At 43.5% G+C, this 15,625-nt stretch overlaps 1 protein-coding gene across 2 annotated transcripts in view; it reads left to right on the top strand.

Moving 5' to 3' along the window:
* Window positions 1–7,357: 7,357 nt before the first annotated feature.
* Window positions 7,358–15,625, top strand: part of COL6A3 (collagen type VI alpha 3 chain) — a gene marked incomplete at its 5' end in the record, with an annotated part of 62,589 nt that continues 54,321 nt past the window's right edge. The window contains 3 exons of one of the 2 annotated variants that reach the window (XM_081096107.1): window positions 7,358–7,445; window positions 8,895–9,512; window positions 14,255–14,857. In XM_081096107.1, the coding sequence (XP_080952233.1) occupies window positions 7,358–7,445; window positions 8,895–9,512; window positions 14,255–14,857 (1,309 nt within the window). The remainder of the gene's footprint in view (window positions 7,446–8,894; window positions 9,513–14,254; window positions 14,858–15,625) is intronic. The other variant, XM_081096108.1, reaches the window with a different exon arrangement.

Genomic DNA, 15,625 nt, shown 5'->3' with positions numbered 1-15,625 from the left:
GCCAAACCCTCTCCCAAAGGCAAATTGTTAGTCTTTTGAAGGGGTCTGGCTGCATCTAGCATAATGCGATCCTGCTGTTCTCCTGAAAGCTAAGGCTTGGGAAATGCAGAGAGACATTTTGAGTGAGGAGGGGCCAGGGAAGAGTGCCACGGGAAATGCTTCTGTGGTCCCCCTCCTCGTGTGTGCTATACATCCAGTTCTCAAGGATCGAGAGCATGAAAACTGGCTACTGGAAGGAAGGGCTGGTTTCATTTCAAAATTAAAAACTGCACGGCAGCTGGAGATGACTCAGGCCTCTGGGGGAGCCATTCCAGGAAACTGGTTTGTCTCTTCTGGAATCTCCATCAGTTGATCCGGCAGCCCAGTGCCGGCACTGGGGCTGGAGCCAGCTCAGCTGAGCCCTTGATGGTCCTGAGGTGGAGGGGGGATGGTGTCTCTGTTGCTGGTGGGGGCGGCAGGAAGCCCATCACTGGGCAGAGCCGAGGGGGGCAGATGGAAGGACATGAGCATTGGGCAGTTCACCATGTTTCACACTCCACCTACGCGAGGCTGGGAGACGATCACTGGCCTTTACTGGGGGAGAGAGCAATGAAGGGGTGTTTTTCCAGCCAGTACGCTCAGTCCAGAGTTGATATCTTATCAGATGTTTCCACTTAATTTTTTAAAGCCTCTACTTTAAATAAGTTTCTCTTTTAGACTTGATCATGAATCAGACCAGAAAACAAACCAAAATATTTAATTTTCCTTAGAATATGAGAACATTTTAGCCACCTTGAATGATTCTACAAAGGGACACTGTGGTTCGGAGAGGCCTGCAGCCCCGAAGGCCGTGGCCAGGAAAGCGAGGGGGACACGCACCGAGCCCTAACCGGGGGGGCCACCAACGGCCTGTGTCACGGGGCTGGGATGCCACGGGTGTTTGTGCCGTTTTTGCACCATTTCCTACAGCATCCTCTACCTTACCGTTAATCTGAGCCAGTTTCCGCCCAATGTTCATAATTAGCAGTGTAAGTGGGGGAAGCCTTGTCCGGGGCCTTCTGTTTCAGAGGGTAAATGTTTTGACACCTGCATTGGGCACCAGGCTTTTCCAGCTACAGCGGAGATGGAGCTTTCTGCTTGCTGGTCATTGCCTCAGACCCTGGGATTATGTCTTCACAGGAATTTCCAACTCTGTGGGCAGTGCCGCTGGAGGGCCTCTAAGGTGCCTTTCTGGGGAAGGAAGCGAACCCCGTGTGCTCAGCACACCCTCACGCGGCCTTCAGGAGGAGGCTGCTTCCGAGGGGACATGCCAACCTGCATGTTTGTGCCGCTCGCTCTCTTCCAGTGCATGAGCTGACGATCAGAACTGTTTGACTTGGTTTTGCCAGGAAGAGATGGAGACCTGAGTCAGCCCCTCCGTGTCTAACGAGGACCCCAATCAGGGGCAGTGAGGCTGGGTCAACACACAGGGGATTGGAAGCCTTACGACGTTGCTGTCCCAGGAAACACAGTCAGAGCCTGGGTCACGTAGATCCCGGTTTACAGATATGAACTTGTCACTGATAGTTCTTATCCAGGGAATTTTCCTAGGATGGAAGTGCAGGTTCTGATGTATTTCTTTGAAGGGGATTCCTAGGGGCTGTTCCCAATCATTTGCTTTTGAGGATCCTCCAAAGCTCTTCCAAATGACAGTAATATATCATGTCCACCCTTCTCCTAACAGATGGACCCAATAAACCCCTCTTAGCTTCCTCTCTGGGGCTAGGAATGGGGACTTCTTTTTGCAGGATTCAGGCAGACAGGGAAGCAGAGTGAGAAAAGGAGAGAGGAGGAGGGGCTGCCAGCTCGGGACCCTCGGGTTTACTGAAACGCGATTGTTCATTTCCAGGCAGATGGCCCCTCTCTCGCCGCGGTCTCCGACTATTTCTGCAGCTCCCATTTCAGCCGGACAGCTAGGAGTTAACCGAAGCCCTAGCACTTGATAGGAGGTCCAGCCTAGTTTCAAAGGCAGTGCTTGGAGGAGACCGAATAAATGACTTCACATGGGAGCTCTGGATGTGTTTAAGCCTTGGTTTCAAAATTGTTTCCTTGTGTGCATGTGTGTGTCTTTCTTAAAAAAGATTTCCAGACGTGGAAAATGGAGAAGCTTTTGAGTAAACTTCATGAAAACTAAACCCACGGAATTGCAGAATAGCCTGGGAAAGTCTCTGGACTATGACTGACCACAAAGTCAAGTCCAACGGCCGTGCAAAACCACCTTTGTGATACGAGGCATCTTTTAAAGTTGCGAGTGGGCAGCTACTAAAAGCAAAAAGATGCCTTTGAGAACGAGACAGATGAAAAAAAGAGGAATTACTAATGCGAGCCAGAAAGAATGAAACTGCATTGAAGTTCTATGATTAAATTTGTTGCCTTAGGACAGAGCCTCTGACACAAAGCGGCACATCGCCCCACCCAACCCAAGGGTCTCGAGCAGCCGGCTTGTTCTGTATTTGAAGGGACAACAGTGAACAAACGGGTTCTGTTGACACAGACTCTGTGCTCTGTCACCACCAAAGAAGTCTATTTCCCCCAAGAGACGTGGGGAGTTCTCTCTATCTGGGCCAAGTCGGGCACAGCCTCTTAGGGCTTCCTGGGTTCCTGGGGGGCTTGGGACACACAGGCTTCTGTTCTCATTCTGGTGAGGATGCTGGTCCTGTTTGCTCTACCTGGCCGTCGGGAGTCACTTTGTCTCACCTGATTTTAGTTCCCCAGCTATGAAAGGGGGAGGTGTAAGCAGCGATTGGGTTGTTGGCATGAAGTCTCACTGCAAGACCAGTAAATATTCCTGGGACTCACTGGTCTCTATTTCCTAGTGTGGCGGGAGGAGGGTTGGAGGAGGATAACAGGGGGTGGGGACTGCCTCATTCCCCTTATTAAAATGGGAAAGCCAGGTGATTTGGGGTGATGATGTGGACATCTTTCAATCACCTAAATGAAAAAAAAAATTCTCTAAGATTTGTTGGGAGGAACTTCAGTTTAAAAAAATTGGGACTCCATGACATGGTGAACAATAGAGTAGATTTAACTGCAAACAGAAGCATTAACAAATATTCATCCTCTGGGCTAGGAAGCCTGAGCCACAGGCTGCTCCTAAGTGGATGGCAGGAAAAGTGTGTGGAGCCAAAGGCGTTTTTCCCATCTGGGAATTCAGCTCCACCAAATCATGTGAGTTTATTAGTCATCAGTGGAGCCTGGATAACTCATTAGCTCACAAACTTCTCTCCTGCCCTTCATTTTCAGAGTTGGAAGAGCTTCTCCCCTCTCTCCCCTCTCTTCCCTTCTCTCCCCTCCCCTCCCTCCTCCCTCCCCTCCCCACCACTTCCCTCCCATGGATTTCCTTGTCCTCTTCCCTCCTCTCTTCTCCCTCTCCCCTCCCCTCTCTTCAATATCTGTATAGATTTTGGAAAAGACAGATCCTGAGCACTGTATATTTATTCCATTACTCTGTGTCCCAATAGGAAGCAATTAATTTCGGGGATTGCTGTCTTAAAGATTAACATCTCAGAAATAAAAATCTTTACATATAATTTTCAACCAATTTAAAATTCTCATTTTCCTTAGAAGATAGTTGAAGTACGTAATGTCTCAGAAAGACATTCCAGCTTTCATCCTAGGATGACTTTGATTTTACTGAGCTCTAGTGCAGACTACAGAATTACTTTGGAATCCTACTTAGAGTCCTGCATCTTGTGTCTGGATCGGATATTTAAAGCAATTGAGCTGGAATCCCCTGGAAGATGAGCACGGAAACTTTCATTGACACAGTGGTGCTTGAACTTGAGTGGGAGAGTCACATGTAACCTAGACTTTATCCCCAGAAAACCCTCTGTCATACATACAGTTTTGCATACATTTGTGGGGAGCTGTCAAATCCTTTGAAATCTGTGGGTTCCATGTTAAAATGTTGTTGACCAATTATAATATTATAGGTTGTTTTGCAAAGGACAGACTATATTTCCAAAAGGATCCAGTAAAATTCAAACCATGTGGACAATTTCCCCATAAAATCATTTCCCAGTAGGATGCTTATTGCGAATAAAAATCCCAACATTTAATTTCAACACAAAGAATCAAGAAAAGCACATGTACAATGTCCTTTTACCTTGGTCTGAAGCATATGTCCTCAGTTACTGGAACACACACACAAATTGGAGACCGCATTTGCTTTCCTTTTTTTGAGGGATTTCTGGAGAGTAAATGATACAGTGTTGGGTCACCCTCCATGGAGACAGGGGACTATACTAACCAGCCAGGCAGTGGGTTTCACTCTGTTGATTGTTTCCTTTTCTGCACAGAAGTTTTAAAGTTTGATCTGAGTCCCATTTGTCTATCCTTGCTTTTGTTGCCTGGACCTTTGGTGTCATAACTAAAAAATCATTGCCAAATTTAATGTTTTGAAGATTTTCTTCTAGGAGTTTGATATTTTCAGGTCTTGGATTTAGATTTTTGATTCATTTTGAGTTAGTTTTTGTAAATGGTGTGAGGTAAGGGTCTCACTACATTCTTTTGCAAGTGGCTATACAGTTTTTCAAGCACCATTTCTTGAAGAGGCTATCCTTTGCCCATGTGTAGCATTGGCACCCTTATAAATGATCATTTGACTGTATATGTGAGAATTTATTTCTGGGTTCTCTATTTTATTCCATTGAGACTATTGCCTGTCTTTATTCCAGTACCATATTGTGTTGATTACTGTAGTTTTTAAATATATTTTGAAATCAGGAAATGTGAGGCCTCCAACTTTATTTTTCTTTTCTTTTTTCAAAATTGGTTCTCTGTTGTTTTTTTTGAAATTGTGTATGAATTTTAGCATTTTTTTATTTCTACAAAAAATGCCATTGGGATCCTGATAGGGATTACATTGACTCTGTATGTTGGTTTGAATAGTATGGTCATTTAACCAATATTGCCTCCCAGTACATGCACACAGGATCTCTTTCCACTTATTTGTGTTTCCTTTTTTAAAGCAATGCTTAGTCGTTTTCAGTGTTCAAGTTTGTTACCTTCTTGGTTAAGTTTATTCCCAAGTGTTTTTTTTCTTTTAGTGCTATTGCAAATGAGATTTTTGCACCTTCATTTCTTTTTCAGATTCTTCACTGTTAGTGTATAAAAATGCAACCAACTTTTGTGTGTTGATTTTGTGTGCTGCAACTTTGCTAAATTTGTTGATTAGTTCTAATAACTATTATTTTTTGTGTGTAATCTTTAGTTTTCTACATATGAGATCATGTCATCTTCAAATAGAAACAATTCAACTTCATCTTTTCTATTTTGCATGCTGTTTGTATTTCTTGCCTAATTGCTCTGGTTAGGAATTCAAATACTATGTTAATAGATGTGGTGAGAGAGGGCATACTTGCTTTATTCCTGATCTTAGAAGGAAAGCTTTCGTATTTTTTCACTATTGAGTATTATATTAGCAGTAGGCTTTTCATATAGGGCCTTTATTATGTTAGGGTAATTTCCTTCTGTTCCTAGTTTAAGTGTTTTTTGTTTTTTTTTAATCATGAAAGGGTGTTGAATTTATAATGTGATATTTCTGTATTTTTTTTGTCTTTCATTCTGTTCATGTTGTGTATTACATTGATTAATTTTCATGTATTGAACCATCTTTGCTTTCCAGGAATTCTTGGTCATGCATCACCCTTTTAATATGTTGTTGAATTCAGTTTGATAGTGCTCTGTTGAGAATTTTTGCATCTCTACAGGGATGTTGGTCTATAGCTTCCTTTTCTTGTAATATCTTTGTTTGATGTTGGTGTTGGAGTAATGTTGGCCTCATAGGATGAGTTTGTCAGTGTTTCCTGCTCTTCATTTTTTTGGGAAATGTTTGAGAAGGATCATTATTAATTCTTCTTTAAATGTTTGGGAAATTCTCCAGTGAAGCCATTTGGTCCTGAACTTTTCTTCGTTGAGAGATTTTTGATTACTGAAATAATCTCTTAACTCATTTTAAGTCTATTCAGACTTTCTGTTTCTTTGTAATTCAGTCTTGGTAGGTTGTGTGTTTCTAGACATCTACCCACTTCGTCTAGGTCATTCAATTTGTGATGTATTCTGTCCTCACTTCTCCCAGGCTTGTGGAGTCTCGTCAGCGTCCTCCCTTTGTCAATAGCGATGACATTTCAGAAGCTGTTCTACATGTCTCATTTGCTCTTGTTTCCCCTTAGCTCTCCCAGGAAGAGTCAAACCATTCCTAAGGTAGGGGGATATAAAAGCAATTTAGAAGGATTTGGACTGTTAGGATTAGGTAATGGAAAAAGAATCACATTAAAAAATCTGATATATACTTGAAAACTGAGAGAGATGTTTCTGGTTTTTCATTCACATTGAAGCTGATTGCTTTTCATTCACAAGAACTTTTTTTTAATCTTCAAGCCTTAACAATGAAAGATCAATTATGGTGGTAACCCAATCTCTCTAGATTAAATGTATTTAAGTTTCTTCAACCAAATGGGCTTTTCCCACCTAACTGTAGTCTACTCTATACATTTTTCAATACCCCAAGTACTTCCTAATGCTCAGAAAGAATAGCCAATGATATGAACTAGCCCCTGAAAGTTCATGATGATGATGGAATTGGTTCTGGCCTCTCACAGAGCCTCTTTGAAGAAATCCTGGTCAGCTACACATTCCATCTTTCCATTCGGTCCAGGGAAATGGTGAGCTTCTCCATCAAGGGACATGGATCCTCACTTGTAGTTAGTGGACTCCAAGGGGATAGATACCCATAAACTGCTGACATGGGTCCAATAGAGACCTGGGCAGGGAGAGATGCCCATAGCTAAGATTTTGTATAAATATTAATAGAGAATAAGGGGAAGATTCAAAGTGGTCCCAGCTGCTGTGGTTGTGTTTGCATACGCCATGATCTGGGTGAAATCTGTTCCCTCCATTAACTGAAGCTCTGTGTGTGTGTGTGTGTGTGTGTGTGTGTGTGTGTTGGCGGGGGTGGGGGTGGGTGGGTGGGGAGTGGAGTGGGGGGTGGAGTGGTGTTTGCTCTAAATGTGAAACACAAAGTTAATCTGGGTGTCCCCAAACCGCCACTTCTGAGCCTGTGGGCACCTTACCCCTGACTCTCCTACTCTGACACGTTGTTGCTGCCTGCCTCTGTTTGAGAGGAAAAAAGTTTAAGTAGCACAGTTTTTAGCTATGACCAAAGTAATGCAACCACTAGATTCAAAGAGTCTCATTTACATATTCACTCAAAACTATTTTTCTTAAGAGCAACAAGTCCTTAATTCACTGGGTAGTAATCTGAGAGTCAAACGCTGCTCATTCTCTTCTGCCCTATTTTCTCTTTCAGGTTCACACGTGGTGCTTAGACAAACTCAAAATGAGGAAACACCGACATTTGCCCTTGGTGGCCATCTTTTGCCTTTTTCTCTCAGGCTTCTCATTAACTCGTGCGCAGCAACAAGCAGGTAAGGTCCAGAACTGTCTCTTAAAGCCATTATAAAAGGAGCAGGGTTCTCTGATTTCAGACCTTAGCCCTCAGGCGCTTGCTGTAGAGCTTAGAGATTCCTCTAGGAGCCAGCTAGGCTGATCATTGCAGAATGTTCTAGTTTACAGACCTCAGACACTCTACCCAGTGAGAGACGGCTTGCTTTTACTAGAACTTGGGTTTGATATATTGAAGTTGGCGCAACAGTGGTTGGTTCTTACACAGAGCAGGAGCAGAAAGTTTGTAGCGCAAATACTTGACCATCGGAACAGCTTTTCCATGTTTCTGGCACCTGTTGGTCTCTGAGTGCTTCAAACCAGAAGACAACCATGGAGAGTAAACATCGTTTTCCTTGGAAACAAAACACAGAGAGTAGTACCCTGTCTCTGCAGTTCTGGACTCAGAAACATTTGTCATTTACAATCACCTAAACTTTTAAAAGCCAGTTTCCCCAAACTATTTAAAAAAATCCATCCGAATGAACCCAGTTAAGAATTTGCTTGCAGAGTTTGAGAAAACGGAGAAATGCTTCATGCATTGTAAGCTCGGGGGATGACTGGGTCTCCTCTCCTTTGCTGAGAGAGCCCGGCCCGCTAGTGGTTAGATGGAGGGCAATGGGCGCCACCTCAGTGGAAGGGGACCATTGGTTGGGCATCAGATCAGCCCGAGGTAAGTAGCGACCAGGAGCCAGCTGTGATCAGCCAGCCTGGCCACGGCTGCGGAAGGGCAGTCCCCGCACCCTCAGCCTCCAGTTCCCACTGATGAGGGCCCACTGGATTCATCTTCGAGAGAGGGATATTATCTCCAACACCCATGAAGGCTTTTCTGGCCCTAATGAATATGTTAAGGTCCCTTTCTTCATGCTAAACCATCTGAGAAACATGAGGTGTTGCCTTTCTCTACAGTAACACAAGTTATCTTCACTGAAGGAAGACTTATTTACGACGTGTATTTTTCTTGCAATTACCCAAAGCATTGGAGGCTAGTTACTGTAAGAAAGCAGTCGTTTTCACCATTCCTTCTCATCAGGGCTCCGCTTCAGATCCCAAAAGTGAAGACTGAATTCATAAAATGATGGTTGCTCATTTGTGATAGGCTATCCTTCCAATCTGGTCAAGTAGGTGTTGGGGCTCAAAGTACCACAAAAATCGTGCTTGAGATAAAAGACACCCTGGACCTGCCCCAGAGCAGTATGCAATCAGTGATTGTGTAGGGAACTCAGGCCAATGACTGTGCACCGTAGCCTTTGAGCCCGAGGTCCAGGTCCCCACTCCTCAGGTAAGTCAGCCTGCCTGTCTGCATTGCCGGTGAGGTGTGGATTTTTTAGTGAGAGCATAGCGCAAACTGATGTAGTTTAGGAAGGCTTTGCACGGATAGGAAGTAAGTGCTTGAACAGGAGAAAAATCTAAACCAATGTCTTTTTTTAAAGATGTCAGAAATGGTGCCGCTGCCGATATAATATTTCTAGTGGATTCCTCTTGGAGCATTGGAAAGGAACATTTCCAACTTGTTCGAGAGTTTCTATATGATGTTATAAAATCTTTAGCTGTGGGAGAAAATGATTTCCGTTTTGCTCTGGTCAAGTTCAACGGCAACCCACATACCGAGTTCCTGTTAAATACGTATCATTCCAAACAAGAGGTTCTCTCTCATATTTCCAACCTGTCTTATATTGAGGGAAGCAATCAGACCGGAACAGGATTAGAATACGTAACACAGAACCATCTCACTGAGGCTGCTGGAAGCCGGGCCAGGGATGGAGTCCCTCAGGTTATCGTAGTGTTAACCGTTGGACACTCGGACCGCCGCCTCGCTCTGCCCCCAGCGGAACTTAAGTCTGCTGACGTTAACGTGTTTGCAGTTGGAGTTGAGGATGCAGATGAAGGAGCCTTAAAAGAAATAGCAAGCGAACCGTTCAATATGCATGTTTTCAACCTAGAGAATTTCACCTCCCTTCATGACATAGTAGGAAATTTAGTGTCCTGTGTGCGTTCATCCGTGGCTCTAGGAAGGGCTGGAGGCACAGAGACCCTTAAAGACACCACAGGTAATGGCAACGCTGCCACGCTGCTGCCCGCCTTGCTGTTCCTTGAGATAAGCTTGGCTCCTGCTGGCCGTAAAGCACCACTATGGCTAAACCGTGGTGGGTGGATCAGGGAGATGAGCATTCGCAGGTTTAAAAACAAAGGTTTGAATAGTCTCCTAGTCGCCTTCGGAGACCAAGCACTCACCCACATCAAACAATTACACTTTAACTCAAAAAACCACATCCCACAAAAGAAAGCATCAGTGTGGCCACTTGTGACGGGAATAGAGGGACCGTCTCCTTAAAGAACGCTCCGTGTGGGAAAGAGTGAGGACGGAGAGAGGAAGGGTGTCTGCTTTAGTGTCCAGCAGGGTAACAAGAGAGCTCCTCTCTTTTGCTCCATGAAATTTATTCCGGAGAATTGATGGAGTTAGAATTGTAAGAAACCTTAGAAATGATCTAGTCCAAGTCCATTTGGAGGAAACTGAGTCCTAGAAGGTAAGTGACCTATAGTTAGAGTCCAGCTGGAGGCCCTTAGGCCTTGGCTCTGGGTCTGGTTTCTCACATGTCCGTGCTACAACCATGGCTGTGCCCACAGAGGTTCTCCTGACTCAAAAGCCCTGTCAGTGCCACTTGCAAGTACTGATAATGCTGATACGGCACTGGCGGGTTATCACACAGGGGCATGTGCAGAATGAACTGGCTGGCAAGTTATTTAACCAGCCAAGCCGTGAGCTCTCTCTGCAGCGCTGAGTGTCTAAAAGACCAATAGGGAAGGGATTTGACAAGTAAAATGCCAAGTGTACGGTACATGGCAATTTTGACCAGTACCCATGGCTAGGCTTCCTCATCAGTGATGGGAAGGATGGAGGGAACTAGTCCATGAAGCCAACTGACAATGGAGAACAGAGGATTTTAGGAGCATGGGCAGGGAGTTAAGGGGGAATCCAGGGCCTCAGGGGAGAGACGAGTTCCAGAGAGAGAGAGACGCATGTCCTCTGAGATGGAGGGCAGGGAAGAGAAAGGGAAGCAGGGAGGCTTGGTGTCAGGAGGACGGAGCCAGCTGTCTTGGACAGGCAGAGCTTGGTTACGAGAAGGGTTTCAAAACTGACCAACCCCAAGGTGTTTCATTAGGTTGTTCATAGAATGGTTGCCCCAATGGTTCCCCATGATTTCAGATTTGATGGCATGAGAGGGCTAATGCCCTACCAGTGGGCTTACTTCTAATAGAGAGGAGTGAGTGACAGGCTGGATTATTTCTACTTAACACTAAAATGCTCTTCTCCTTTGAAAGACATGCTTCGTTTCTGTGCTAGTGTTGATCCTGCCAGATTACAGAAAAAGAACATGGGACCTTAGGAGCACCCCAAACCAAACAGTCCAGGTTGCAAGGAAATAACCTACTCCATTCGATACACTATCCTCAGAATCAATAATTCACTGATCATTGCATTTCTGAGTATAGGTAAAATAACTAATTTATGTCAAAAATAATAAAGGAGATCAGTAGAGAAATGGGGCACCTTTATCGATGGCCAAATCAGGAAAAAGAGTGGATGTGTTTGCCTTTATGTTCAATCATTATATAAATGAGCAGATAATTAAAGTCTGAATGCTAAGTGAGCTATCAGCACAGCATGTTTCCACACTGATGAGAAACCTTTGTTTTTATGCCGAGAAAGCATCTCTGTCTTCTAGTGTCCAAGCCACGAGCAGCACCAGGGTGGACTATTAATCCATTTATGCTGTCTTTTCTAATTAACTTCACTCTGCAATTTCTCCAGAACCATGTCCCACTGCATGCTCCACAGTAAGATAATAATAATAATAATAATAATAATAATAATAATAATTCTCTGCTTATCATTTGGGGAAAGGCAATCAGATAGGAAGGCATTCCAGAGATGTCTAATGAGGTGGGGCAATTTCTTCCCATTATGTGTCCACCAGGTAACTTTTCCCCAGAAATATATGTGTGTGTGTGTGTGTGTGTGAGTGTGTGTGTATAAAATGTTAATGATTGCCACTGTTCTAAATGAACTCTACTCAATGAAGCTCTAAAAGTTGTGTTTTTAAGTGGATATAGGACACAAAAGCTTTAAACTGAAGCGAAAGCTAAACGTGATCTATATTCAGTGAGGATTCCAGCTTTCTTTTCTCTGAAAAATATAAAGATTTCAAGAACTCATGGAACCTATCAACCATTTTGCATTTGCATAGGAAATGCAAAGGTGCTCTTTTAAATTTACCTTAAAAGAAGGAGACATATGTAATACTCTTTGTAATACTTTAAGCAATAAAAAACAAAAAGGAAGCAACCCGTGAGTAAGGAAGGCACTGTGCCCATGCTCACGTGCTCAGGAAAGCAGTGTTGAAGGAGCCCTTGATTTTTCCATGGACATTGTGAAACTTTCCTGTAGAAAATGCCACGGAGGATGCGAGATGTGAGCCATAGAGGCAGAAAACCAGAGAGGTTCACAGTTTTACTTCTAGGTAGAGCTGATTACCCTTCGCGTTCCCATGGATCACTGGTGTGCCTGTTGTACACAAGAACCCGGCTCTTGTGTCTTCCTGAGGCTTCGGCTCTCCTGGATAACACAGCATGCCCGTGTGTGTCCCATCATGTGTGCATAAGAGGACAAGGTTGTTTTTTCAGTGATGACAAATTATCCAACATTTTTCTATGACCTGCAGCTGTTCAGCCTTTGAGAAGAGAAATATTCAAGGGTTTTACCTCAGGGTTCATTGCTCTTATTTATACCATTGCAAATGGCAATAAAAGTAAGTAATAAATTAGTAAGAAATACCTCATCCTATGATATTTTCTATTATTGACTCTGGGATCATCATTGATTCTTCTTTTAAATGTCTCCCTATGCTACATATGTGGCAAACCTTCCTTGGTCCCTCAGGGTCATTGGTTTAGGCCTGAGAAATGTTGAGGAATTCTGCCATGTGATTGGCAGAACCTCAAGTCATGTGATGATGTGAGATATCTCATTGGCCTGCTCTGCAGTCATACTGCTAGTACCACCCTCCCACAGATCCTTAAGGAATCCCAGGTTTTGGCTAAAGAGTGCTGAATGTTTTCGCATTCTTAGCAAAGGCCTGGTCTTAATTATTCTGTATGCCATGATCAAAAATGCAAGATCTTAATTACTCTAGTGAAAAATTATGCTCATTAGACCTTATATTTCCAGTTAATCTTAAAAGATCTTATAAGATATTCCCAAGTTAATATCTTTCCCTATGCCAGGAATTCATCTGCAAAGATGTTGACAGGGATTGTGTGTATTTGAGAAAAATGTGAGAGACATTCTGATTTGAGCAGTCACAGGCTCAGCCTATATAGTGAGAGAGCTTGGGTGAGAATATAATTTCACTGTAGCAAAACTTTTCAATTTCCTGAGACAAGATTTATATCCCATTTCTGCAGTGAAAATAAAAGCAATTTTGTTGGTACAAAAATAGTTTTAAATATAAAATATTCACTGTCATTAAGAAGATCAGAATAAATGGTCCTATTGATAGTATTATAATTATACCCAAAATATAGGTTCCTAAAATCTTGGAATGTAAATGTCATATATATTCATATGAATCTCTTCCTATTCTGTCATGCACTTAAGTTATCAAACAAACTCTTACCAGAATAATTTTGCTTTTCCTGTAGTTTAAATCAATGTAATTTCAATATTCTAGCTGAGCCTTTGAAATATTCTACTCAGGTTTGTAGATTTATTGATTGCTCAGTGCTTCTATGAGATTCCAATTCTTAGTATCGGAATGGAAGTTTCATATTGGCCATTTTTTTGGTCCATTAATATAACCCCAGAGCTAATTCTGATTAAGGGTTCATTAGATGAACATGGTCCCACTAGGCAAGCAATTTAGGATGTCATGAAAACAAAGTTGGATAATTATGTCATGACTGGTTTCATATCACTCTGCTTAACATTGTTCTGCATTACGCGACTGAATATAGAGGCACTAGCAGAACTACATGAACACAACATTTAGCCTAATCCCAGACCTGCACTGGAGTTTTACGCAACTAATTATTTTTTGAGAAAAATAAATTCAAATCAAAATTTTATCAGAGTGTTTTTAAAATTAAAACTTGAAGTGCCGTTTGAGGTCTACCTTTCAAATTAACAAAGTTGCATGTATGCAGCCATCTTGGTTTTTAAAGAAAAAAAAAAGAAGAACCAACAGTTGCTCAAGAATCAAGAGTTTAACATACTGGGGTGAAGAATCACCAGCCCCTGAATCTGACATTCCATTTGGGAGCTGTGGATTTGGATAAAAAATTCTTACAATCACTTGAGGAGAATAAGAGAAATACCCCCAAATTAGAATTCAACTCTGAGCCTTTGTTAATGTCCGCCTTCATTTGCTCCTGTGGGTATGGCAGTGCACAATTCCATGAAACTGCATTTCCCTCCAAGTTTAGTAGAAAATTTTAGAATATGCACCCATGATTTTCACCCACAGAAAAGTGAATGTGATCCCTACACAGACGGCACAGATAAAAATGTGAGGTAAAGGTCCCTATTTCACATCATCATTTCTAAGAAGTTGCCTCTTATTCATTCCGAATGCAGAACGAAAAGAGAATTCCACGTTCCCTAATCAACATGTGTTTTGTTTGTCTTATTTCGTGTTTCTTATTGGTTTCCAAAGAAACATGTCAGAACACTGAACAATGCATGTGGTCACTTGTTCTAACGCTTTCACATTTTTTGCATTTCTTTCTTTTAAAGCACAAGACTCTGCTGACATTATTTTCCTTATTGATGGATCAAACAACACCGGAAGTGTCAATTTCACAGTCATTCGCGACTTCCTTGTCAATCTCCTTGAGAGACTGTCAGTCGGAACTCAGCAGATCCGAGTGGGGGTGGTCCAGTATAGCGATGAGCCCAGAACCATGTTCTCCTTGGACACCTACCCCACCAAGGCTCAGGTTCTGGATGCGGTCAAAGCCCTTGGGTTCATTGGTGGGGAGTTGGCCAATATCGGCTTTGCCCTTGATTTCGTGGTGGAGAATCACTTCACCCGGGCAGGGGGCAGCCGTGTGGACGAAGGGGTTCCCCAGGTGCTGGTGCTCATAAGTGCCGGGCCTTCTAGTGACGAGATCCACGACGGGGTGGTGGCGCTGAAGCAGGCTAGCGTGTTCTCTTTCGCCCTCGGAGCCCAGGCCGCCCCCAGGGCAGAGCTTCAGTACATAGCTACCAATGACAACTTGGTGTTTACTGTCCCGGAATTCCGTAGCTTTGGGGACCTCCAGGAGCAATTACTGTCGTACATTGTTGGCGTGGCCCAAAGGCTCATTGTCTTGCAACCGCCAACCATTGTCACACAAGGTACGTATGATCTTCTCACCATCCGAGGGGTTGCGGGGTGTTTTGTGTGTTGGTGTTTGTGGAAGGAAGGCAGGCACCTCACAGAATGAATCGCCTGAGGAGGACCTGTAAGTACCACAGCCGAGCCCTCTGGAGGTGAGCTGGCTCTTGGAACTCATGTCTGGGATGGTGGGGTCTCTTAAAAGCTGAAGATATACGAGTGAGTGGAAAGCTCTTGTCAGGCTGTGAAGTCAATTCAACAGGCCTGCTCCTTTGAGACGTCAGACATCATTGTGTCATCTCCTCATAATGCAGTCATGCTAGCGGTGGACCCCAGGGGTCCTGAGAAAATGACTCCAGGGAAATGGCATTGGCCTCTGAGAGCCAGCATGTGAGAGGTGTGCTCACAGATCCCTGAGGGCTGTCTCCCCTAAGTCCTCTGTGTGCTGAGTATGGAGAGGTGTGCTTCCACAGGTAAGGCATAACAGAGCCCTCACGTGGTGCAATATTTAGGAGAAACTTTTCCCTGCGCCTGTCAAGTTTAGGAATAGGTCTTCTGAATGGAGAGATGATGACATACACTCAAATGAGGGTCTTGGGCAGAAAGTCCAATGGGAGCCATTTAAAAAATATAGAACTAACCAGGTCTGATAAATACATATGTAACAACTGTTGGAGGTGGGAAGTGGATTTCAGAATTTAAATAAGAATGCAATGGTGCTTGGTGCAAGGCAGTGAAAGAACCAGCAGACACAGGTGTACCAAGTGGTATGAGCTGTGGATACCCTC

Source organism: Myotis nattereri (assembly GCF_964212035.1).
Source record: "Myotis nattereri genome assembly, chromosome: 7".
NCBI classification, from domain to species: Eukaryota; Metazoa; Chordata; class Mammalia; order Chiroptera; family Vespertilionidae; genus Myotis; species Myotis nattereri.
The sequence above is the reverse complement of the archived record's forward strand: the minus strand, read 5'-3'. Positions and strand labels throughout refer to the sequence as shown.